The sequence below is a fragment of the Trachymyrmex cornetzi genome, unplaced genomic scaffold (genome assembly GCF_001594075.2).
Source record: "Trachymyrmex cornetzi isolate Tcor2-1 unplaced genomic scaffold, Tcor1.1 scaffold73, whole genome shotgun sequence".
NCBI lineage: Eukaryota > Metazoa > Arthropoda > Insecta > Hymenoptera > Formicidae > Trachymyrmex > Trachymyrmex cornetzi.
The window spans coordinates 560,225-588,147 of NW_017300059.1; the positions used below are offsets into that span (position 1 = coordinate 560,225).

The 27,923-nt window shown below is 32.7% G+C and overlaps 2 protein-coding genes across 16 annotated transcripts in view; one reads left to right on the forward strand and one right to left on the reverse strand.

The window, feature by feature from the left end:
- Positions 1-27,137, forward strand: LOC108767868 (uncharacterized). The gene is made up of 8 exons (XM_018517968.1): positions 1-65; positions 4,514-4,797; positions 12,199-12,304; positions 15,141-15,355; positions 22,582-22,681; positions 23,255-23,469; positions 24,398-24,754; positions 26,278-27,137. Exons 2-8 carry the CDS (start codon positions 4,543-4,545, stop codon positions 26,659-26,661), a joined length of 1,632 nt encoding a protein of 543 aa, XP_018373470.1. The 5' UTR covers positions 1-65; positions 4,514-4,542; the 3' UTR covers positions 26,662-27,137.
- Positions 1-27,923, reverse strand: part of LOC108767867 (coiled-coil domain-containing protein AGAP005037) — a 114,426-nt gene that overhangs the window by 75,224 nt on the left and 11,279 nt on the right. The gene's annotated exons all lie outside the window — the stretch shown is intronic.

Below are 27,923 nucleotides of genomic sequence, written 5' to 3' on the forward strand. Positions count from 1 at the left end.
TTCTGAGACCGCGAGGATCTACCTTCTTCAATAGTGCCGAGTACGACCGTGGTCATTATCTCTGGGTAAGTTTCGCGCTACAATAATCGCTCGAAATTTCGTGTTTCTCAAAAGAACATTGTTTTAGTGTGTTTAATATTCTTGGTGGTCTAAACGTCTGAATGTTTGAAAAACGTTATTTAATATATCTGTGCGACTTTGTGGACTTTTTACGGAAGTGCTCCTATATCTCTCGATTCACAGGCAAAGATAACTAAAGAACGCATTAAAAATTTATTTTATAATTATTAACAAAATTATAAATCTACAAATTTTGAGTGTTGTTTCCTTTGTCACGTGATAAGTTTGAAAAATTATAGTTTAATAGTTTCGTTTCAGTAAAGTAATAATCTCCGAAATAAAAATGTAATATTAATTATTTAATTTTTTTATTTTTTCTGGTGGATTATTATAATTTATATGTATATTTATATATACCTATATAACTTACAAAATAAAACAGTAATTAATTGTTAAATTTTTAATAAAAAAACTCTTACTTAAGATATTTATGCAATTATACTAGCATTCTTTACAAATCCTTATATCTTAAAATTTTAACATGAATCTTTAATTAATGAATCTTTAACATGAATCTTTAATTCATAATGCGCTTGTTTTATTATTTACTTACGTGTGTAACGTTTGTGTTTGAATATCATTATCATTCCACATCATTACACATGTTTTATGCAAGTGGAATATTAGAGCAATGTATGCGATACATTACGTATGTATTTCTTTTTTTTTATAAAGTGAAGACTTTAATATAATGACTGTCATTTGATAGGAGATTGGTATGATTCCATGTAAAGTATAGTCATTTCAATGTCGCCAGAGTATTCAGGGCATTTGTATTTTAATTTTCACTTTGATAACTTTTTTGCTCACTGTTGATCGCAATTTGTTTGATTACGATAGAGTGTTACAAAGTGACTCGACAATCTACATTCTAAGCGCGATACTCTTATAACAAAGTGAACGGTTGCATTAATGACTGTGAGATGAGAATGACGTCGTTGACACGAGTAGCAGAAGCGATGATACAAGAGATTAGAGAAAAGAGACTTTTATAATTAAATACAGTGCACAGAGTACAGTAACACGTTGATAAGAATTTAAAACGTAAAATTAATAAAAATAATGAAACAATACTATTTAGGTTAGAAGTGTTAATAACAGAATATTTTTTATTAATCGACGATTATCACAAATTCATAACTGAAATGTTCAATAAAATCATTAAAATTACATCAAAACAATATTCCGAATAATAACTAAATAATTATACTACCAAATAATTACCATGCAATTATTTCTGCACATGTGAAATGAATTGTAATTACAAAAATTATAATATACATAGTAAAAATCTTCGTGACACCATTTGACCATTTAATAAGACTTCAACTTTCAGTTTTATTCAACTTCGAGTTTCTAAAGCAGTTAGTAGTCAAGCACAATTATTCGAGCGTAACAGGTTTTAGTTATCATTTTAAATTTAAGAGTAAATGTGCACAGTAGGGATACGCAGATTTCAAAATCGGAAACCGTCAATTACCGTTTTGCGCTACTCCCGCATATCTTAGTTCCGTTAACACTACCGTTCAACGCCCAGTCATACTGGTACCGTTCACTATCAAGGCAAAACGGAAAATTCTTCCGGTTGCATTCATGTTGCAGTAATATGATTGCACCATGTTAAAATATTAAAATGCTGCACATAATTGGTTTTACTATAAAAATTGTTTTCCTATACACACACACACACACACACACAACACACGGAAAAAAATGACATATTAACAGCATTAATTTAATTAAAAATAATCTTGTTAACGTTCAAGAGAGAAGGGTCTATTTTTTAAATTTTAATTAAAATTTATTATAATTCATTATTTTCCTTGCCTTAAAGCATGTCATTGTTTTTGTTCTATTACAATAAAGAACGTTTTTGCTGAAGGACTTATCTAAAAATTTAGCTAAGCAACAGATCTGAAAATAATTTTGTTAAATCATCAAAGTAGTTACGTAGAATTTTCAAGCATGATGTTGCAAAAATTGTTGCTATTCTAGCAATCCCAGTTTGTTTATAATTATTTTAATAGATAATATTTACTAATAATTATAATTATTTTTACTAATAATTATCATTTATTTTTAAAGTCCGATGAAATTATTTTCAGATCTGTATCTAGTTAAATTTTTAGATATTTCAGCAAAACCATCCTTTTCGTATAGCTTTCTCGTAAACATTTTGTTAAAACAAAAACATAGTACATTTATGTCACATAATTAACCAGATTACTTTCAACTAAAATAATCCCGTTCATATATCATAATTTTATCAATGTGTTCGATTTCCTGATTTGATTATTATCAGCGATTTAGAATCAAGAAAGCATGCTCCGGCGCAATTAGAAAATCATTAGAAGTGATATTAATGGGGTTACACATTGGGTGTATTGGCGAGAAATAACTGTCTCGATCACGGCAATTTATATCAGTCGTAAAATTCTCTCTCGCCGTTTCTTCACGCGACTATCACTTGTATGCACGCCATCAACTTTACGAGCGAGGCATGCTTTATATAAAGGAACGTATATAAACATCAATATAGCTTACGTCGCACGAATTCATCAGCAGGTCTTCGAGAATGGGCGCAATTAGCAGAATAATTAATCGCGTCGATTAATTATTCAAGTACACAAGAAGAAAAAGAGTGTAGAAAGGATGGGATATATGCATCTCGTATCTGGTTCTAATCGCGTCACGAGGCTGTTTAGCATACCCCGACAGCGTATGATGGTAGCAGCGTAATGAGATAAAAATGATATCGTATAAAAAAAAGGGATTATCGTCGATTGCGTTCTTAGCGATACAACGTACTCCTCGTCACGCTTCCCTGAATTAAATTTCGCAACGAAATGATGATTGCGTGTGCACGCCGTTCTTTTATGCATTATATTATACGCGACGGCGGCGTGGACTTCATTCCATCGGTTCAATGTTTTTTTTCTGCGATCCGTTTTCCGCACCCGGATATATATCGAGTCGTAAATCTTTTGATTATAATAATGAACTAAGTGGAGAAGCTCGTCGACAGTAATACGCCGATACTGCACGTTGATTAATATCTGCACAAGTTCGCTTATTCCTTTATCTCGCAAAAATTAGACAATAGGTAAAATGAACTTTTATATTAAAAAGGCAGGGAGAAGGAATCGTCTCTTTCCTTTCTAGAAGATGCAGCAGAATATTTGTTATCGGCTTATATGCTAAGAAGGGACTTTGTTTACAATTTCTTCTTTTAATACGCATTTTTTATCTTTTTCTTAAGAAAGTAATTTTGTAAAGATTACTGTTACCTAAACCTACATTGTTTTATTATCTTTTTTTCCTAAGTATCACAACCTTTTTTATCAGATATCTTATACTAATTTATATTCATACAACATTTATCTAGTTATTGCACAAAATTCTAGCATATTTCCTTTCCTTCGTAACATTTTTCCCTCCTTTTGTATCCCTCCTAATAACTAATTTTCCGTATCTATCCTATCCTCTTTATTCTTCTTCAATTCCTTGTTCTCTCTTTCCACAATTTCCATAGAACATTGCCTTTCGCAGTATCTAAATCCTCATTTTATGACTTGCTCTATATTTTCCTCCCTATTCCTACCTAATTCTACAAATCAGCTCCCAATTTCTCTTTTCTATTTTCACTAACTTGGGAGAGCGCCATGTGCTTTATTATACGTAAGGATGTTCGTGGAAAAAATAGTCGAGGAATTTTATATAATATGTGAGTCACATATGCGATATATGTGAACGTAATGACATTGCACTATCATTACTTTCAAATAAACGGAAAGTGAAAATACATGTCCCGGACGACCGAAGGATTTAACCCGTAACTAAAATGTATGAGTCTTGATGATCCTAAGATTTTTCCTAATTTTTAATAGTAATAATTTTGAAATAATTTTAAGTTTCACAATCTTATTTTTCAGTTTTAAACACTTGGAAAATTCTTAAAAGTAAAAGTAACAAAAACTTTCGTGGATTCTATATTTTCTTTCAATATATTCCTGTTACACTGTTAAAATCATAACATCAAATTATATTAAATTTGAATTATTTGAAATCATTTCTAAAAGTCACTACATCTCCTATTTAATATGTTGTTAATTTAACTAAAACAAAAAAGATAAACAATTTAACTAAAAAAGAAATCAAAAGTTTATTATTTACTAAGTGCATGCGTTAATTTGGACGTTGTTTACTTTGAAATGGATTCAATATTTTGACACATAAAAATTAAAAATAATAAAAAGTTATTAAACTCAAGGGTTACCTGAGTTACCATTATTCCTTCGATATTTAACAATGTACAATTCCGAATTCTTTTTAGTCACGAAATAGTTAAGGAATTTCGAAATAAAAAAATATAAAATGTTCGATCAATTTGCAGGTAGTTCGAGAGGAACGAGCCGCCCGAAGATGACGCCGATCCTGTTTACGTGCGTTATTCTCGTTGCGCTCTCACACGAGATGCAGGCGATCTCGTCGTCCTGGCGACCGATTGTGCCGGGCCATTCCGACGGCGCAGGTATACTGCATCAGGAAGCATCGATTTTCGGAAACGCGCCTACGCAGACGCTCTACGAGGACAGTCCTCATCATCTGCTGCTGCCACAAGACCAAGATACATGTTCCCTCTATAAAGTCAGCATGAACCAGCAGCTGTACTTCGAGGTAAGTCGAGGACAACAATAGATTTTTGTATCGTAAACCGAATATACGTTTTCGCCGAATTTACGTTTTATAGATACAATATAACAAGAAATAAATCATGATACGATAAAAAACAGTAATTCTATGATCAGAAATCGGACCCTAATAGCACGATTAATTCAGTTGCGATTTTTGGTTAAATGTTGATTAAATATTGACATTTGGGAGATATTGGGATAATATTGCGTCAATAAATTGTGCTATTAGGAAGTTTCAAAATGGAGATGATAAAAGTTTAATCAAGCGAATATCGCAAGAAATTATTGATTATTTCTATTCAAATATATATTCGTTATAATTTAGATTGATAATTTGCTGGCTCGATATTGCTAGCTTTTAGCAAAATCAATGTTAACAGACATAGAGGAAAAATCTATGAAATGTAGGTCATTTCGAATCATCACTTATAAATACGCGCGAAACGAGAATGATCATAGCGGTCAGATGGTCAATATAGTCCTATGCATGTAGAATGTTTGTTTTCCAAACCACAGGACGGTGTTTGTCGAGTTTCGCTTACTGATATTATTGTACATCTATACACATGTATGATGCATCTAAAAATAGATAAATTAAGCAATTACCATTGTTTAATTTAATTTCGTATGTTACAATAATGATTGAATAATAATGTAGTTAGAGAAACACTAGGCTGCTAATTAGAATATAATTCCAACATCATTTGATAAATCATTTGTTATAATACAATCTCATCATTATAATTTATCGATGTGAAATAATTGTTCTACCCACAAAAAGATAAGCATAGTGGTGATAACTATATAGATGACAATTATACAAGTTTTATATGTAGAATTAATATATATTCATATATACAGTTAAATTAATTATTTTATGGTTATTAATGACATCGCTTTAATTACATTAATTCTACATATGTAAAACTTGCACAGTTGTGACCTACATAACTGCTATCACTATATTTTTCTTAAACGTGTAATTTATTCATTGATGAAGATTAGACTCTTTTAGTATATATGTCATAATTTTAATTTAATACATTAAAATTATGTCATACATACACAGCATACAAAAATTATATTTTATCTTTATACTCTTCGACAAATTTTAGTCTTCCTCCATTTGGAAAGTTTTTTTTACAACAAAGTGCATGTCTATAAGTGTGTGTCTTATATTAAATAAATTCTAAAAATTTATGACAATTTTCTCGTCGACAAATGATCTCTTCCCGAATCACATTTCGCACATTTCTTCCTCTTTTTCATTTCTTCTCTTCTTCCTCTTCGTCATATTCTTTTTCTTTCTGATCCTCTTTTTCTTCTTTTTCCTCATACCTTTTCTTCTCATTTTCTTCTTCTTACTTTCCATCTTCCTCTTTTATCTTCTTATTCTTTATCATGCATTGTACGCGCTAACAGTACTTATAATTAGTGCATGCACAACAGCAACTCGTTCGTCTCGTGTGTAACTAACACGGAATTCCGTCGTTCACGTGCCACGTGAGGTATACTTCACGCTCGAGAGAATGCAACTTGGCATTGCATCGGGAGAGCAACGCAAACGAAATGACACGCGTTCTGCGGCCAACGAAAGTAAGAGAAAACACTCTCTCGAGGTACCGGACGATCCCCTTGGGGCGAGTCGGAACGAGTTCTGAATTATTATCAATCGCCGTGATTCCAAAAACGGCAAAATCCCGCTCTGCGACTGCCTTTCAACCGATGCCTCGCCACGATGTTCGAATATCGTTATGCCTTCTGTACGGTTCGTTAGAGACAAAATGCACAGGTGCACTTCTACATTTTCGTTTTCAATGTAACTCGACAAACGAGAAAGTGAACGTTCCATCTAAGGTGAATTACTTGCTCGTCTGATGCGGCAGCAGCAATATTCCCGGGCAAATTTGTATAATAGTCAGGAAAGTCACAAGATGGAAAATTTTAGCTTCACTGATTGTGAGGAAGTTGATGAAGATAAATTACCAAGCGATGTAGAATTATATATCGCATATAAGAAATCACTTGCGATATAACAGCGATGTTGAAATATATCCAGATTTCCAGTTATATAAACGCGCTTAATGAAAACAATTTTGGTTTATCGCGATAAGATTTATGAAGATACTACGTTCACGTGGCTTAGGTATTTCTTGTGTTACGGGTGACAGGCTGTTGATTTAAGGAGAAAGGAAGTTAAACTACTTCGGTTCATTTAGAATGGTAATATCAACGGCCTTCGCCGATATGGCTGCACGCGTTTTTGTTTAACCAAGTGAACGTTGTTGTGACAGTTGAAATTAAAACACAGTTATTCAAATTAAAATGTAGTTTTGTGTTTGCTGTTTCAAATACTGATCAAAATGTGTAAAACGATGAATATAACAAATCCTTTTTAAAAGTATCAGAGCTACTAATTTTATGAATATCTTTATATATTAAGAAAACGTTGATATATTCATAAATCTACGAAAAAAAAAAAATTTTTTTTATAACACGATTTAAAATAATTCTCACAAATAAAATGATCATTAATATAATATTATGATGTAAGGCAATGTCATAATTTTTCTGATAATAATATGGTCCAAAAATACTCAGAATGATTTAAAAGAATGAGAAACGCCCAAGATATGCAACTGAAGATCAAAATTTTTATCCAAACATAAAGATGATATTATAAGATTAATATAATATTATAAGATAATGCAATGCGTCGTAACATTTGTGATAATAATATATAAACGAAAAATATTGAAAAGAATTTAAAATAAAATGAGAAATAAAATAAAATTTAAAACAAAATGAGAAAAATGCTATAGGAATGGAACTAAAAATCAAAATTTCCATCCGAATAATCTCGCAGAAAAAAATGGACGTTAATAACACAATCATTACATAAAACAATTGTCATAATATTTGCGATATAATCGAAAAATATTCGAAACAATAATTTGAAAAAAAAAACGAGAAAAATGTCACAGATATGAAATACCAGACAAAAAAACGAGAATAATATCGCAGATATGAAATTAATGTGAAATACTAAAGCTTCCATCCGGATAATCTTACAGAGAATAAATCCATGGGGCGTGATCGACGCGATAAAAGTTGGCGATGGAAAGTGTGAGTACAGTGTATTTATTGTGCTCGTTAAACTACTCGAGTCAAGATGATATCTGACGTCGGAGAGCGTCGTTCAGACTCAACTTACGCCAGACGTAATTGCAAAGCAAGTGCAAGGGGAAAAGAGACTGACGCGAAATCGCGGATTGTAAATGGATCCAAAGACGACCGGAACAAAGGCCTGCTATAGTGCGACTTTCTACAATCGTTAATACGGCGATCATTTTCCCCGAGGCAGGACGCCTATCACCCGATCCCTCATCAGCTTCATTCCCCGTCACAATTAACGGCCGCGCTGACGCCTCTCGTGACGGTCGATAATGCCAGGCGGGATATTAAGCACGACTGCCAATTCGTGGAAACGCGATTTGCAAATTTATCACACGGAGAAAATCGAGAGCGACACTAGTCGAAACGTCGATACGTTTTCGCTAAAAGTGGCAGCGGAGCTAAATGCAGAGGCGAAACAAATCGATCTTAAATTACGGCGGAAGCACTTTCGTATATAGGAAATACTGTGGTGATAAACGCGAGATCGCTATTTAAGAGGCGAGTTGTTTTCGGTGTTCTTATTTGAGCGATCCACTATCCTAATGAGAAACGCTCGTCCAAATAAATTAATGTACATACATAAAAGTCGTCACTACTTAACCCTTCGAAGTTGACGAGGGTCTAGGCACCCAAAAAAGTGATCTTGCAGTTCTAGCGAAAATTATTTAAGTACGAAAAGTGAGCTAAAATAGACAAATTTCTAGTAAGTACTACGATATTGGATATGTATTGCATCTAATGAGACATAGATGACAGAGATAAAATTTAGATTTATGCTATAAATTCTATGCGTATGATTATACATAATTTTCTATCAGATAAAACAGCAATAATTCTAGCTGGAGCAGCAAAATATTTTTTTGCGTGTGAGACCCACTATGCTGCGATTGTTTAGCTAATAAAGATTTTGATAAATAGAAATAATTTAGCTGTCTTTGTAAAGAAATGTTACGATAAAAAATTATTACATTTGAATTTACTATTATTAGTTCTTAATTTTTGTGTTTGTTGTTGCCACTTTACACAAAAATGTCAAACAATTCAATTTTCTTTATGCAAACGTGGATTATTTTCATTAAAATTAACTTACAAGTTAAATTACTTGTTAGTATTCATTCTTTTATATACGAGTTATGTCATTTTGATTCCTTGAAATAAATTAGTGCCTTTCAAACAATATATTAAAAACATCTTGCAATTATTTTCAAATTTTCAATTCTAATCACTTTTTGCAGAAACTATAACTTGAAACATCTTTAAACATCTATGACAGATCCAACAACTCCAATAATAGTTACAAATTTGACGTCAGCTCCGGAGAGTTGATTGAAACATTTGAAACATGTGTCTAGCAGTAATATATGTTTAATCATGTCACGTGACATTTTCTACTCAGATATTAATATAACTCTAGTTGCTGATGGAGAAACTCGCAAGACCGATCGCGTGACGTTATAATTCGCCATGTCGATAAGTCACGGGAATTGCAGGTACAAATCACCTTAACGCAAACAGCAGGGAAATTGAGCGAGTAGTATCGCTGGGTACACGATTGAATATTTCATCCCGCCCGTCAAATTTACGGTCTCCTCTCTTAGAAGTCGGCTGAAACATTGCCTGTCAGATACCGGCTAACTCAACGCGCGGTGACGCGCGTATTTCTATAGCGCCCTAGTATAACGCGCGGGGAAGTTTATGCGAGCTGACGACCGTAAAAGGAACTGGACATGTGCCGGTACAATCTCGATCGTGGTCGTCGCCGTTGAGATTTTGCGGCCGCTTTTGGCTAAACCGTTCTGCATACAGCGAGTCCTCCCGTTCCCTTGAGATAGAAACTATACGGACGCAAGAAGCGGCTCTACGCCACTCTCGCGTCGACAACACGTAATCGATTAACCGCGAGCTCATGCAATCGCCGATAAAAAGCAGGCATTCTTATTAATGTGTCTGTCTCGCTTTAAAAAGGATGTGGGTAATAATAACGGCACTTGGGGAAAGATCGGTTTAAAAGCTGTATATGAAAAACGCAATCTAAGAATTGGGTCTTTGGGGATAAAGTCGAAATGCGGAAATCTCACATAAATCATATACCTAAATAATAATTTTGTCGCGGAACTGTTCGGAAAACGTAACCCTTTTCAGTTTACAGATTGTCCTATCCCTATACTAAATAATAATAATAAAAGAAAATTATGGTTTTTTTTTGTAAAATAAAAAAGAAATAATGGTAAAATAAGAATGCAAATAAACGTGTAAATATGCAAATAAAAAGCCGTAAAGAAATAAATATAATGTTTTCCTAAATTACTTGTAAACTCTTATATAGCAAATATTTTCAATTTTTGTGTTATTTACACATAATATGTTGTAATTATTAAATTCTTAAAAAATAGAATGTATTTTCATTAATGTGTCTTCAAGCTTGTCATATCTCACTCGTGCTTATTAAATTCATATCAGGAAGAGTTGTAGTCTAAACATGATATTTACTTGTCAATTATAATACCATAATTCTTTGCAGGAAGTAATTTCATTGCCTCAGGCACAAAGTATAATATACGCTAATCCTCAGTATATTAAACGTATCACAAAGCGGAATATTTGTTCGCAAGAAAAAAATCAGTTTAAAAATGTTAAGAAAAACATAGTCTGAGAAGGCTCTTTGGGAATAAAATTAAAACGCGGATATTCCGTATAAATTCCAATAATTTTGTCACAAATGTTGAAAAACAACACAATCACATTTCAGTATATACGTTATGTGGTATACACATTATATCCTTGCTGGAGAAATAATAAACAAAAATTGTGATTCCTTAATAATAAAAAAAAAGAGATAATAAAATAAGAATGCAAATAAACGTGCAAGTAGAAAAGCTGGAAATATAATTTTCCTTATAATAAGTATGACTTGCAATAGATATTTTCAATGATTTCTTATTTAAAAGTGTTGCATTTTTATTCGCTATATTCCTATAAAAACCAAAATTGTCATTAATTTTTGGTTTAACGTTATTTGTGTTTTATATCGAAGATAATAGTAGATTAGATACGCGATATTTACTTGTTAATTACATTATACCGTGATTCTGCACAAAGCAATTTCACTACCTAAGGCAGTGTATGCCCTGATCAACACTATATCAATTCGATATATCGGTATGTCCCCGAGTAGAGCACTGTTCATACATAAATTTCGATCGATCGATGTACAACGTCAACAACCAATATAATTGACCAATTTAGAGGCGTGCGATAATTATTGTAATTCCGTGTGCATCAAATTAAAGGAATATCTACGCAATTGCATTTATGTCGCATTACGTATTATATAAAAAGTATCTTTTTCATTATGCTACGGTAATTTCTTTTTTCACTACGCGAACAAGATGGTTCTAAATTTAGCAACAATTCGGCAGATAGTCTGGCGATGCAGATGAAGATGTAACTCAGACTCTCATCAAATTCTAATCATCCACATCGAATTGAACAACAGTTGCACTCGTATGCCACGATTGTTCGATACACCCGCGGAAACGTGCTCGCTCGCGTTACGTTTACCTAACGTTCATTTAAACGCGAGTCGTAGGGATCGATACCGATTAATAATGTAAGGCCGGTATAATGCAAGTGATGCGAACGCGGTAGAGTACACATTCCAGCGATTAAATCGCACGGGGCACATTAATCTTCAGCGGCGCGTCGCCGGGTGCATTGACAATTCGGATCGCGATAGGCACACGAAATCAACGTCAGCCGAGCGTTGCTTACTGATGTGATCTATAACGGTATATACTATCATATATATACGTATATATATATATAGTATATATGCACTGTAAACTTCTTGGAGTGAAATCTCACTCCAAGAGAGTGAAAATATTTTCTTTATAAAGAATGAAATATTTTCACTCTTTTACAAAAGTGGTTGTATTTTCATTATCTTGGAGTGAGGTTTCATTCCAAGAAAAATTTGGAGTGTACATATATTATATATATATATAAATATATATATATATATATATACCCTTTAAATTCGTTGGAGTGGAATTTCACTCTAAAGAAGGCTAAAAAATTGAGCCAGTCTTAGAAACGAGTGGTTCAACTTTCAATCTATAAGTGTGAGATTTCACTCTTCGGAATAAGATTCACTCTAATGTTTTAGAGAGTGCGTATGTGTATGTACATACATTTTTTCATCTTGCAGTACATCCATTACAAGGTGGACCTGCCAAACATGAAAGAGTTCACCCTCTGCATGTGGACGAAATTCCATAATCACTCCAATGACCATCCCTTGTTCTCTTACGCAGGTGAGTGTGAGCCAAAATACGAACGTGTTCTTTCTCCTTTCACCTTTTATCACCGCACAATATATCGAATGTGAAAGCGAAAGTTCACTGCGTGTATCACTGAAAGTAATATTGCACGTTATCGCATAACGGTGTTACAAACATAGCGTATTAATTGTGATACGGTATTAACTTTCGGTATTAATAATGTAGATAAATTTAGAAGATATCAGTTGGAGCTAATAAACAGTTGCTTTTCTGTTATATATCAAAAACTATTTAAGATATCAAAAAATGTTCTATATAATAAAAGCTTTATAATAAAAATCATCTCTATTTATTCACGTTAATAATGCATTTAAAAAAATGATTTTCAAAATATTATTTTTTTTTAATAATATTTAAGTGCACAAATAAAGAGATTATTTATTATAATATTTTTGTATAAATATTTTTTAATATTTTGAATATTTCTTTTAAAGCTTCCATTTTCTTCAAAAAAGCTATGCAAGATTTGCGGGTTATCTCCATGTCATAATATATCGTGTGTTAACGTATCGTGAACATTGGAGTTCACTTCAGTAGAATAAAAAACACTATTGTTAAGCCGCTTCTCTGGATTTTCTTTATATACGCTATTCAGAGATAGGAGAAATCTTTAATATATGAGAAATCTTGAATTTATGAAATATAATGGAAAAAAAAACTAAAAATCGTTTTATATATAAAGGATTATTTCACTTCTCTCGAAACAGTTTATTAGTCTCCACTAATATTTTCTAAAATCATCTAATTTATATATCTCATACGTATAAAGTTTTAAAATTTGATATTTCACGTGGTTCTCTTGTAAGAAAGACAAAAACAAATTCACGACGATTTAATAATATACTCTGTTCTTTTGTTATCGGAATAATACATGCGACTAACAAACAAGACTTTTCTTTTTACATTGGAAACTTGTTATCATAAAAACTCAGAGAAAATTCGCGCTCCTTAAATTACGGCGCAAGTTGGTTGATTAACGAATTTTACAACGTGCACTAATTTACCTTCGACCTAGTTTCTCGTAATTGATATATTGTTAACTAACACAGCAGAAACTGCAGATAAGCAAACAATAAACTTGCAAATGAACTGGTGCATTCAATTGTCAGTATACCTACTTACAAAAATGAATGTGCGATGTTCACGATATTTATATGTAGATATATGAAAAACAAACAGCGACTGCTTTCAATAGCTTTGCTAATTATATTTTCCAAAATTATTATATTTTTTTTATTCGTGAAGAAAAAATATTATCTTTCCATTAAAATTACAGGATATTTTTAAACAAAATTTTAAAAAATTACGAAGTTTAATACGTAAACATCGATAATGGATTCATTTTTCGCTAAACCTAAAGTTTAGTAAACTCGTACGTGCATTTATTGGTTCATCATATATAATAATGTTTTTTAATACGACACAGCGATTGTTTTCACATGTAATAAATGTGAAATAAAGTTTTATCAAAATGCTCCCAGCAAATCTGATATAAAGTTTTATTAAAATGCTACTACTAAATCTGGATTATGCAATATTGCAAATAATTTATTATAAATATCGAAATAAATTTAATTTAAAATATCGTATAATCTCCAAACATCATACGCGATATTAACGGTCTTATTCAGTTGCATAATCGATTCCTACGCAATGCTCTCTCTTTCCGCAGATCAGTGATTAGCTTAAGTTACAATCATGCCGTTCCTCATGTCGTCGTAAGAATAGATTTACGCCCGCATACATTATTATTCGCATACGAACAATGACGTTTTCCGGCTGTTTTCAATATGCAGTTTAGAAAGGTTCCGAGCGGTTTGTGACTTTTTTGTGCCGGTAGAAAGTTCCACACATACGCTAGGTGGTTTTTTTCTTTTTTCTTACGCGCAGGCGTGCGTGACAATAGGTGGATATGCGCGGTGTCATAAATACACCAACAATAAGTCCCTACCTTCGCATATATCTAAAAACGCTTCTCAGCCTCCAGAATCAATAGATATACTGGAAATGTACCATTGTGAGAAGTACTTTTAATATTTAATCCACAAATCATTTTTAAGACCTTATAAGAAAAATATCGTGATAAAAATCGAGTAATTATTATTTATAAGAATTTTACAAAACAACTTAATTTTAATTAATTCTTTAATTAATTATTAGAAACTATTAAACTTTTTAAAACTATATCGAATTAAAATTAATCACATAACAGTAGAATAAGCTGTAAATCTGTTTTACACAAACAATAACTGAAAATTTGAAATTTATATTAATTCTGAAAGTGTAAAATAAAACAAAAAATGATTATACATTCATAATTAAAAATATTACATAATTAATAAAATATAAATATTACACGTTGGAAATTATTTTATTTATGTAAAATATAGATAATAAAAGATAAGTCATTTAATTTGGGATTTTAATTTTTGATCATTATTCAATTTTTCCATTGCTTAATAAATAAATATTGCACGTTGGAAATGATATTAGCATTTCATTAAAGATAAAAAACGTAACATGTTAACGTTAATCTTAAATTAAATACTAATTTTAAATAATGTATAAATAACAAGGTATTTAATATTTCTTCACCCGTCTGTTCTGGAACGAAAGCGTCCGAAAACATGAAACGTGCCCGTGAATGAAAGCGTCAGAATCTCGCATGTATCTGCATGTACAACTGCTATAGTATTCTCGACGGTTACCATCCCTAATAGTAATGTTACATCTATTCTACTTGCGCGCAGGAAAACCGTTTCCCTCTTTCCGCGTCGCGGACAGGATAATTTATACCCTCGGCTTTCAGTTGGCGACCAACCACGGGGGATACTGTCGTGGGTCGCAAACACACCAAGGAGTTCATACTACATGCTTAACGTCAACGGTCACAATTTATACAGATTGAATTATCCGCTGAGACTTAATAAGTGGTACCACTCTTGCACAAGCTGGAACGGTCGCACCGGGGAATGGCAGATCTGGGTCAACGACGAGCGCGTAGGTCGCGGGTTCAACAACAGGGTAAGCACGATTTTATCCTGCTTTTGATATTATCGCTTCGTTTCTTAAAATATTTATAGATTGGTACACTCTAAATTCTTTATAGCGGAATCTTACTTTAAAGAGAGAAAATTAAGCCAGTCTTGAAACAGAATGACTCAATTTTCAATCTTTAAGAGCGAAATACTTAAAAAGTTTCAGAGAGTAGGTAAGCAAATTGGTACACGAAAAGATTTTACTAAAATATCTAAGAATTTAATTATATACAGATCTGAAAATAATTTTGTTGAACAATAAAAATAATTAACGCTTAACCTTTATTTAAATAAATAGACCATAGCATCCCATACATAATCTTAAAAATTTTGCTCTGGAAAAGTAAAAAGTATTATCCAGGCTTAAAGGTCATTATTTTTACATTTTTCTATTTTAAAAGTATAAATAATACAATATGAAATTAATTACACACACACACTATTAAAAAAATATAACTATAAAAATAAAATTTTTTGGGCTATTTTAAGTACCCCAACCTACTTACCTTTGTTAGGCTAGATATTATTTTGATAGTTCAAATAAAATTATTTTCAGATCTGATCTTTTCGTATAAAAAGAAATAAATAGATAAGTAGAAATATCGAAAAATATGATAAGGATACTAATCAATTTTCCTAAAGTCCAGATTGGCAAACAATAATTTGAGTCGAATGAAGAGCTTTTCCCCAATTTAAAAATCGTCGGTTATGCATCGCACTATGTGCTATTTCTGAAGTTTCTCCTGGCTCACCTATGTTTACACGTGGCTTAGTACTTCGAAAACTTCGAAACTTTCGTCGAAAATACGTAATTTCGGCCGCGCTGAGAGAAAGCCATTTGCCTCTCATTTACTGAGAACGTGTTCTCGTAACTTGTAACGACATGGACCCAACTATATTCTAACATGAATTCGACAGAACCATTGAACGAAGTTGTTACGTTATTCGCAAAACTTGTTACGAGATCGTCCAGCATTAACCTCCCCCGAGCGATTTCAAGACTTCGGAGTTACAATTGCTGATAATGCGTAAGAAAACGCGTCGATCTCTTGAGATTTCACTTCTCGTGCTGTGGTAAATTTGGGTCAAACGGCCAGCTCGACAATGACGGTGTAATCATGGCGCATTGTCCTCGGTATTCTAATAAGAAAGATTGCACCGGCTGTCTCTCGCACTAGAATCGACTTTTACAATCATACCGCTAATCACTAACTCGTGTTTCGTCGTCCTTTCATGGCTAAAATAGTCGCCGTCCTATTCACGCAAACATCATTTGACTTTAATTAAAGCGCGCTTTTTCATTTTTTTTTTCAATTTTGCTCTCGTGAACTATATTTTTGCTTGTAAAAAGAGACCAGTATATTGGATGCATCATGATTAATTTCTCTAATGAAACTCAGAAACATTTAGGTAAAATTCCGAAAACAGAATATCAACAATTTCGCTGAAACTGTGAAAAGCTTCATTTCGGATTAAAATGAAAACGATTAAAGGAATTTTTGACGAATTCTACGGAAAAGCTATTTTTTAAATAAAACAGTAGAACGAGTATGTATCTATTTTTTCGGTGGTGGAGCTCATCCGAAGAGAGAAATAAAACCCATTGCGTCCACGCATACATTTCACAATGCGAAGCGATGGTTCCAGAGGTTTACAATTTTTCACATAACATTTAAATTATAAAATTAAACTCACATTTATATTGTCAAATTTATTTGTTATTATTTTTTAATGAACAATAGTGTGACGAGATTCAAACGTTGCAACTTTCCACGCAAAGAGGTTCATCCCACAACTTTCTCCTTCTCCAATTACTAATATAAATACTAACTAATTTTACAATTTTATTAAAAAATGGCTTTTCCATGAGAGGGTCATCAAAATCTCTTTAAAAGCTTTCATTTTAATGTAGTAAATTGACGCTTTTTCCATCGAAATCGGAGCTAGTCGGACAGAACTTTATTCTGATTATAGAAATAAAAAATTGTCCGATTATAAATTTAGCACTTATTGCTACACAATCCTTAAAAATGATTTATTAATAAATACATATTGCAAAAAAGTTCAGTATAAATACAAGATAATAAATAATGCTAATAAGAATAATGATAAAATTAACTTTCTAATAAATACTAGATCATTATCGTATTAGTATTATTTTTTACACTTTACTAAAACTTTTTTTAAATATGCGGACGAAATAAAAATTGATTAATTAATAATTTTGACGTTTAAGTACAAATCGGGAAATGTGATATGCTTGTAATCAAGCATTGCTAATTATAGCACGGTATTATACGGTGAACTTATGGCGCGAATGTCAACGGCGATAAAATTGCGCACACGAAACGAATACGAAATTAATTAACCGTTGGAAAGTGCTTTCATTAAAAGCCGTTGCGGCGATGACTATTCCTGAGCAGAGAATGTGCGTCTGACCGTAAACATGGCTTTACTACTGCGACACGGAAAAAATTATGCACTAATAATTTTACTCCGAAGTTCGTATCGTTTTCCGATTTTATATAATTTCCTCGGTTTCCTTGCGGTAAATGAAGCTAAGTAAGATTGGCTCAATTTTAAAATGAGTTTCAATATATACTCCACGAGTGTATTTCTGTTAATAAGATAATATAATTGTGTATGTGAATATATATGAATCGAATAATAAATTTCATTTAATTGTATTACTTTTCGTATAATTGTATTTTATATTCGAAATATTCATTGTAGTCAAATTATTCCATGTTAAATTTCACTCTGAAATTTTAAGATAAATTTAATTTTTCAGAATAGATAAGTATATGATGAGTATTACGCGAATTCATATTTTACACCACGTGACGTACATTACCGAAAAAGTGTATAAATTTTACAAAAAATTTTTAAAAGTTTGTGCAAGGAAATCTCGTAAAATATTTTATGTGGTATATTTTAAACATAATTATAAACGACAAAAACTATTTATTAAAAGATTGCGTTTTTTCGAGTTGAATGCGATATTATATTCCGTGTAAAATGATAATTCAAGAATTTTCATGCAAAACTGAATTCCGCGGGGAACTAAATTCTTTTGAAATAAAATACACTATAAATTTACATGTCACGGCTTTATATTCGACAATAAAATTATTTCGATAATAAAAACGCTAAAGTAGTTTTCGATTTCGTGAAAATTCTACTGAGTTTTGTGTATAAGTGTATTTTTCTATAATAAATCGGATAATTTTCCAGGTATAAATAATCACTGTTTAATTTTTATTATTTATTTTGTTTAATTAATTTTTATTTTTACTTGCCTAACTCCCATCCATTTTAAAACATGAATTTGAGATGTGAATTTTATTCTTATGCTATCGATTTATAATATCTATATCTTATTTTCTCTATATCTATATTTTTGATAAATGTACTATTTCAAATTAAAGATAATCTGTTGTTTATCGATACGATGCGTAGCAACTTCCTTGCTTCCTCGAATTGTAAAATATAAATATACTCAAACGATAGAAAATAATTAACGTTTATTTAAAATTATAATATACTCGATACTTGTAATATATCGAGTATATATTATAACTTATAAATATTATAAATTTCGTGTTGATTAAAGGATTACAGATGACTATTTTAACGATTATATAAAATAATAATAAATTGTATTCACCCCGCGGTTTCTTCGACATGGCTTGATGTCTTTCAGGCATTCTCCACATTCTTCTCTCTCTCTCTCAAGTTTTCTTGTTGCATTCACAGTCACTCGCGAAAGCGATTAATTAAGATTGCGCGCGCACCTAATTATCGGAATACAATGATTATGCGACACTTTAAACGGCACTCACCTTTACACACGTATTTTATTACATCGCAATAGACAGGTGAGATAGCACAATGATATTTCAAGGCGTAAAACTTAAGCTTTAAACCATAAAAAAATCACAGTCGAAGAGATCTGATTAATCGACTGATTAATTTCTTACAGTTTAAGGTTTAAATTTCACGTTTTAAAATCTCACACGCCGCTCAATACGAGAAAGAGGGAGAATAATAAAGTTACAATTTACAATACGCCATTTCTTTTTTATTGCTACTTTCTAAGACCAGCTATTCTCGCGTGTTCAATCAGTTCGCGAAATATAAAATGTTATCAATAAAATTTCGATATTACCTCATACACTCGAACCATATTCGATATTACAATCAGTTTATTACTCCGCACTCACCATATACGTAATCATGAGAAAAGTCCGTTCGGATATTTAATATTGCTTTCAAAAGAAAAACTCGCGTGAGATAATATTTTGCAAGGAGCCGTCGCTTCAACGCGCCGTTCACGAGACGTTAAGCGCGAGAGTTAATTGGCAGCGCCGGTAAACGATCGCTAATTACTCGATAGGAACGTTCGCGTTTCAAAGAGTAATGTGGAGCGGCTTCGCGAAGACTTCCCGTTAGTTCGAGTGTCGTCGTACGAATGATAGCGGTTACACCTCCTGAGTAAACAACGCGCCGAGCGCCGTCCGCCACGCTGTAAACAGACGTCACAGATATCAAGGCCAACGGATTTACGTTACCATTTCGAAATACTTCAATACTTGGTAAAATGTCCGGTGAGAATTTAAACAAGATAAATGCGAATTATAATTCATTGGGTTTGGGTGCATTCAGTACTACGACCGCTCACTGAACGCTCAGTAAGCTCTTATCTGTTTGGACTATATTTTTAGTTCTAACGGAATATGCCAATCAGATGCAAGAGCTCAATGAGCGTTCAGTGAGCGGTTGTAGTACTGAATGCACCCATTCTATACGCCATCAAGAACACGGAACGAATTAGAATAATTACGGCCTGAAAATATTTAAAGTATTATAAGATGAATATAGTAAATCTACACATTCGCGTCGTCGCATTTTCTTACATTCCGGCGTAATAATTAATCGCGGTTTTAAAAATACGTGAAATAAAGCTGTGATTAATTAATAATAATAATTACTTTAAAATACAAGAAAACGCAGCGATGAATATGTAGATTTATTATATATTCGTCTTTTAATATCTTTGATATTTTCGTGATATAACAACTTGATTTTTATCGTCGAAAGTAATGAAGTCAATTTTTATCTGCATATGATGTATTAAAAAAAATTTTAGTAAAGTAACGAATAATACTAATATATTTATAATTTGGAATTAGACCGACGAGAATAAATCAATTAAGAGAAATAATTCTATTTTTGTGCCTTATATAAATATTCGGTGTGAATGAATTCTGTAAACTACACGCTGACATTATTTTCTTGAAAAATACAATCATAAACGAAACTAATTATATCACAATTAAATTAAATTCACAAGCAATTTAATAATATTGCTATAGCATATATGCTAATAGCATCTTGAAAATTGTAAATAATTTAACGCAAAAAATATATTACCTTAGCCTATAATATTAATACAACCACCGTGAATCCTTGAATTAAGATACTCGTGTTACTCCATTTTTCGTTCAAAAATATAAGGTCACGAATTTTTAGATTGATGAAAAATGGTATTTAAACAAAAAGTAATAGGAAACGTCGTCCGTAAATATTACGGAAACAGTTAAAACTTCATCAGAGTTCCTCAATTAAATTCTGATCGCAAACGTAAAAGATGTCAAATTGACTGTCAATATCTATTTATTAAATCATACCTATCTAAAAGCTAATTTCAATCGAATTCTTCAGCAAAAATACAATTATAAATACAAGTTTAAAAAAAGAAGCAACGTTCTATGGCAAGAGGAGGCTTCCTTGTTTCGCATGGAAATATCTTTATGTAGTTTCATAAGGATCCATGTTGTATAAGTTGTCTCAATTATCGTTTATGTTAAATGCGCCAAGAATTCCTCGAGTGAACAAGCTTTCGGTACTTTCCTTCGTATACGACTCACGTTCGCGAATGTGTTGCCGCTATTTTGTCGACTTAATGTCTGTTTTTGAATACTATAACACTTTGCATAGTCACCCATCCATTTGTATAATATAATGCACAGGAATTTACCTATGTATCTTATAAACGTGTCATACCGTACAAAACGTGCATTGCAATGATTAACCCTCCAAAACTGACTTTAAAAATTATAGCACAGTTAGTGATGCTGAGAGACTCATTTAACTCTCCGTTTGCAATCTGTTTTCTTTTTTTACTATTTTAGGCTTTCAAAAAATATGGAAAATTTAGAAATAATTTTCAACATCTCTCTCTATTATATTATCAAATAGCTTTTTGACAAGGTCTTTTAAGAGAGAAACTCGGATTCTGTCTTTATTTCGGAGAAATTTAAGAGTGAAATCTTGCTTGTACCAAAAAAAGACCCAGATTGCAAACAGAGGATTAATTTATGCTGATTAAAAGACACTAATTAATTTCAGAACTAAAACTTATATTTTATATATATATATATATATATATGTAAAGATGGGTGTGCATAAATATTAAGTTTATTTTAATAATAATAAAAATCAAATTTACAGATGTATGTAATATAAAGAATATAATTGGAGTGAGTCCAGTAGATCCACGTCAGGAGGGTTAAGAGAAACGTAGTTATTTATTTCAAAGCGCAATACATTTTATCAACACGTTATTCAGTTAATAAAATTATTGCGATTATCACATAATTATGTAATTGTCAGCAATTTGAAATGCAAGATTCGCAATTAAATGCAAGACGCATTCGCCATAAGTTCTAAACCGCATGAGGACTGTCAAGACGGCGGTTTCCTGCATTTAGATTGCGGACAAAAATGAAACGGAAAAAAATGGCGACGAAATAGAATAAACGGGAAATGGAAAGGTATAGAATTCCATATCGCGATATTCTCATCCGAGGATACCCAGGTTACTTTTCAAATAAAAAAGAACAGAAACCAATTTAAATTTCCATATAACGTCGCTCGACTGCGGACGTGCAATCTATCCACTGTTATATCGTACACAGGAGACATACAATCCTGAGTTTCCATTCTATTTGTATCATTGGCTTATACCGTTGGTTTTTTCGGGTTTTCTTCTAGCAATCAATTAAGGGAGCATTAGGCTGGACTGCATTTTAGATTAATTTCACGTGTCGTTTAGTCCAGCGAATAAAAGAGCGATTTATGGAGATATATCTTTAGATATTTGGGTTAATCAGATACGCGAGAAAACTTACATTATCGTGCTTTCTTCAGCTAGTTGGGCATGTTATCAAAGGCGGCGGAATCGCCATTTCGGGACAGGAACAACGACAGTTGGGTGGCGGTTTCTTGGAAGGCGAAGGCGCGCCACCAGGTAAGAATTTTATATTGATCACTTGGAAGTGAAAGAATCACAATTATCGAGTTTCAATTATTGATAATAAGACCGTTTCAATATACGAAAGGAATAGTTTTGCTGAAGTATCTAAAAATTTAGCTAGATTGATGACGATGCTGCAAAAGATTTTAACATTTTACACTAAGAGCAAAAATGGTTGTAATTATCATAACTATAATTTACAGTCATTTTCAGTGCTAATTATATATTTTTTTATAGAATTGTAAGTATAATTATTATTACTAATATCATAACAGTAATAACTAAAAAAATAAAAAAAGGTCTTAACCATAATTATTTTAACAATTATAGTCGCACATATAAAACACTTTTCTCTCAGTGTAGCAACCAGTTTGAATATCCTACACAATTATTTTGACGGTTCAGATAAAATTATTTTCTGTATTTAATTTTTAGATAGGTATTTCAGTAAAACCATTCTTCCATGTAGTGGATTAATTATCGTACATCGAATTATGCAAACGACATCGTTGACGATGATTTATCGTCGCGACGCGCGTCTGCTGACTAACGTCTACTCTCTTCCAGGTTCCGGTGGCTATTTAGGAGAACTGACGATGGTACAGCTCTACAACGTTGCCCTGACCGCGGGCAAGGCGCACAAAGATCACAAGCACCATCACGCCCATCATTACGAACACGACACCAGTAATAACATGCCGAGAACCACCACGCTGCCGCCTGTAACCGGACCTCCCTTGCCACCGCATCCCTATCTCACTGGAGGACAGATCAATACACAAGTATAATCACGTTTTCTCACCTCGTTACACTCGAGAGCGCCCGCGTGTGTGCTTCCGTATCATCAAGCTAATTATCTTCCGTCCCCTGATTAGCATCACCGGAAACGAGACACGGAGGCATCTAAAGAACGTCCGAGGGAGCATCCGAAAAATTAGAACGTCCTGTTAAGTGTTTTCGCGCATGGAAAGAACGATTTTGTTGAAGTATCTAAACATTTAGATAGATACAGATCTGAAAAATTTTATTGAATTATTAAAATAATTTCTCAAGCGTGATGAGCAATGCTGCATAAAGTTTTGACATTTTAGTAATCAACTTGAATGTTCTACATAATTATTTTGATAGTCCAACATTATTTTCAGATCTATATTTAGCTAAATTTTAAACCGACATAATTGGCGCACAATTTGCTTAAACTGCACTGTTATAGCTAAAGGAGCAATAGTAATCCAATTCTGTGAGTTGTTTTTATGGAAGTAACTTCCATGTGTGCCAAAATATAAATCCATTTTTGTATTAAGTTCCAACGTAAACAACATATTAATATGTTCAGTGAATAACAAACAAAATTTTAATCAAATTTAATACATTTTCTCCAATTCAATTATTCATTGTTTTAATTAAATTAATGACATATTGAAAAGAGAAATAGTGGCAACCTACGGAAATAATTAAAAACAACTCAAATTAGGTACAATTTGACATTATGGAATTAATAGTGAATAGTAGTCCTTCATTAATATATTTATGTTAAATTTTTTAATACTTCAACAAAATCGCCCTTTCTATGTGATCATTTTTCACACGTCTTGTCGCGATGCCTCTTAAATGTAAGACATTCCACCCCGTGTTCAAAGTATTATTTCTCCTACGCTTCGCCACGCTCAATTGAGCATGAATGTTTCATGCGTGCGAACGACGTTCCAGGTGAGGATCAATCCAGGGGCATCGATTCAGATCGTACAAAACGGCCTGACTATCCGTCATCCGGCATTACCGCCGGTCCCGGAATCACCCCCACAACCGCTCCCGCCCTTGAACCTCGACATTTTCACGACAGCCTTCCCCGCGCTGTCGACGCAGCAACGGTTACCCGTTGCTCCTAGACCGTCGTCGATCTTTGCGGATGGGCCTTATCATAATCTCTTCAAAAGAGAGAAAAACGAGTCCAAGAAACGGGACATCAAGAACGAGACGGTGTCGAGTCTGACTGAGTCCAAGAAATCAATCACGAAGAGAGACACCGAGAAAACTTCGAAGGAAGCTAATATTTCAGACAGCAAGGTGAGCGTGATTAAGGACCTATTTTGTTTTTATAAATGAGAGATATTGTTATTTATTAATGACAAAATGATAACAAAATTGCCGTAAACTCGGTATCATTTTTTTAGTTGAGTACAAATGTTTAAAATACTAAATCATCTAATTAAAACGAAAAGATTGTTACATGAGTTAACAATGAGAGAATAAAATAATATAAACACGAAAAGCATGAGATTTTAAGAGATGTTTTATAATGTGTTTAGTTCTACATATGTAGATAAAAACAAATACTAACACGAAAGACTTAATTTGAACTTAGGATAATTCTCTGCAAGCTTTAAGTTTTCACAATATATGATTAGGTTACATAAAGATTAAAGATTACCAAAAGATTTATCAATGAAATTCATTCATGAATCTTTTGCTAACTTTTAAGTAATCATGAATTATGAAAATGGGCTTTAATAATGTTATTATTGAATGATTGACTTAGTAAAGGACTTAGGTACTTATTCTGTAAAAAAAAGTAGCGATAAAAGTGTCCTACAGTAAGGAGATGTTATTGAGTTTAGGACAATTTTATCACTACTTTTTATTACGGAATAAGAGAAGTTCTTTACTTATATTAAAGTTCTGTTATTATTGAATGATTGTCGTTAGTAAAGAACCTGCTTATTCTGTAACAAAAAGTAACGATAAAATTGTCCTGAACTCAACATCTTCCTAGCTAGCTAGGACAATTTTATCACTACTTTTTGCTACGGAATAAAAAAAGTTCTTTGCTAATAACAATTATTCAATAATTTCATCGTTAAGGATTATAGAATCAGGCCTTAAATCAGGATTTCTTTCGCGTGTCCGTATCTGTTTTTACCTATATAGGGGAAAATATATTAATGGAATATTTTCCAAAGTCCTTAGCTTTTTATCTATCTCGTGTTTTTCGTTTATATACATTTCATTTCCCCGGTGTTACCTCAACTCGAAAAACAATTCTGTTCGTCTTAACTAGATAATTTTGATACTTTAAATATCAATACTTGTTCGTGAAGTAACCCGAGAATAATTTTTCTCAGCAAATGTTAAACCATAAGTTCCGATCTAGCAGTTTCCAACCTATTTAACGTAAGAAATTAAAAGACTTTCGGAGAATCAGAGTGGAAATAATCTCGGCGAATGCATTTGACTTGCCTGCACCAGGATCCTAAGATTTTTCATTGTATCGCTTCAAAAATATCTGTTTCACGCCGAGTAACTCTCGCACTCTTTTCAGTAAATTTCAGTTCATAACATTCTGACAATTTCATATTACTTTGGCTTTACATGTAACAGACTGATTTTTTAAAATTAAATATACGATTTAAATTTCTTGCAAGAAACCTCGTTGAAAATCGCTTCAGGAAACAAGTCTAAATTTTTTCTTTTGCATTTCTACATAAAATGAACAAAAGGAGTAATATATATTCTATGCGTACTGTAAATTTCTATTTGCGCAACTAATAGCGCGTTACGCTTCATGTGTCTCACGTTTCTCGAAATCTCAGGTATCTTTCGTGCCAAGAACGGAGGTCGCGAACAATAAAACATTAGGGAAACGCGACGCCGACAAGAAGAAGAGAGGACTGTTGCAATTAGGCGACGGATCAATCCTCGATGGATACTCTATTCCTCAAGACTTGGACGACGATTATTTTGCGGGATTGACGGATTATGGACTCCAGTTGACGAAGGGAATAAACGAGGAGGACGAGGAGGAAAACGTACGGGAACCTGCTGAAGCCGAGGTCAGATATGTGATGGACCTCTGTGACGGATGCGCCGATGAGCCGTTCGGGAAAGCGTTGATCATAGGCTGGAGATCAGTGCCCAAGAAGCTTTATTCCGGCGCGTTATACTTGCCAGCTGTACCGGCGTGTAAAGCATTCTAATCAACTGACGAGACGACGCGGCAAATCGCGCGCAAAGACGATATTACGGGACGTCGTGTAAATTTTCGCTGAATTTATCAAGCCACCCGGAAGGCTCCATTCTAAAAAATATCGAAGTGAATTTAACATCATGCGGTATATCCACACAGTTCTCACCATGTTAATATCAACACCATCATGGTGTGGATTTAAAACCCACGATTACTGAATCCCATTAAATTCACATCATGTTAATGTTAATGTTAATACCAACACAGTAAGAATTATAGAGACACTGCATGATGTTAAATCTACACCGATATTTTTTAAAGCATCGTGCCGAATAACCAGGTGAACCCTCGATATCACGGTCGATGAAAGATCGACGATCTCTCGAGAACAAAATGTTCCCAGGTATCCCACGCCATGTTTTAGATCGCTGAGTATCTTTAGTTGTTACGGGTGAAGATGTTTGTCACGCAATCTTTCGATTTTTTCTCCCCGTTGTCCATTGAGTCTTTTCTTTTCTCGTACTTAGATAATGTAGCAGAATATTTATTTGTATCTTTGTAAATGTTACGAATATATTCGAAGATGCGAGTAATATTGCCATGAAAAAAATTGCGCTTGACAAAACATCTTGCCGATCGTATTTATTTGCAATTCTGACCGATTAATTGTATGACAATTAAGTCTGAAGCTTCCAGTACTGTGAGGGCGAGTACGAGGTCAATTGTGACAAGAAACAGTCGCCACTCTTGTTAGTAAAAATTAATAATTAACTTATAAAAATCTTGTGAAATCTTGTTAAAGATATTAGAATCCTAATAAGTTTATTTGTGCATTCTTAGGAAAACTTCCGATTTGTAAAAGTAAATTTGTAAAAATATTAACGAAGATTTTAGTCGACCTATATATTCTAAAAAATATAAGTATGGATTTAACACCACGGTTGAAAACCATGTTAAATTTACACTATATTAATGTTTATATCAACACCATGGCAAGAATTATATAAACACCGCAATTAAAGTCGATATAAACATCAACATTATGTGGATTTTTAACTATGATGTTAAATCCACATCGATATTTTTTTATAAAAGCATACAAGTTGGCTGAAACTTTTATTAACATTTTTACAAACAGCATTTTTACGAATTTACTTTTACAAGTAGCTGAAAGTTTCTCTAACAAAAATATGCGCTGAATGTCGCAATAATTCGTACACAAAGATAAAATTTTATTAATTAAAAAAATGTTTATTAATGGAGTGAAGGACG

What these genes read in the sequence shown, in the direction of transcription:
- LOC108767868 (XM_018517968.1), top strand. Translation starts at nt 4,543, where the DNA reads ATGACGCCGATCCTGTTTACGTGCGTTATTCTCGTTGCGCTCTCACAC. An exon ending in TCCCTTGTTCTCTTACGCAG is followed by an intron (nt 12,305 to 15,140) that starts GTGAGTGTGAGC and finishes CTCGGCTTTCAG; the next exon opens with TTGGCGACCAACCACGGGGG. An exon ending in GTCGCGGGTTCAACAACAGG is followed by an intron (nt 15,356 to 22,581) that starts GTAAGCACGATT and finishes TGCTTTCTTCAG; the next exon opens with CTAGTTGGGCATGTTATCAA.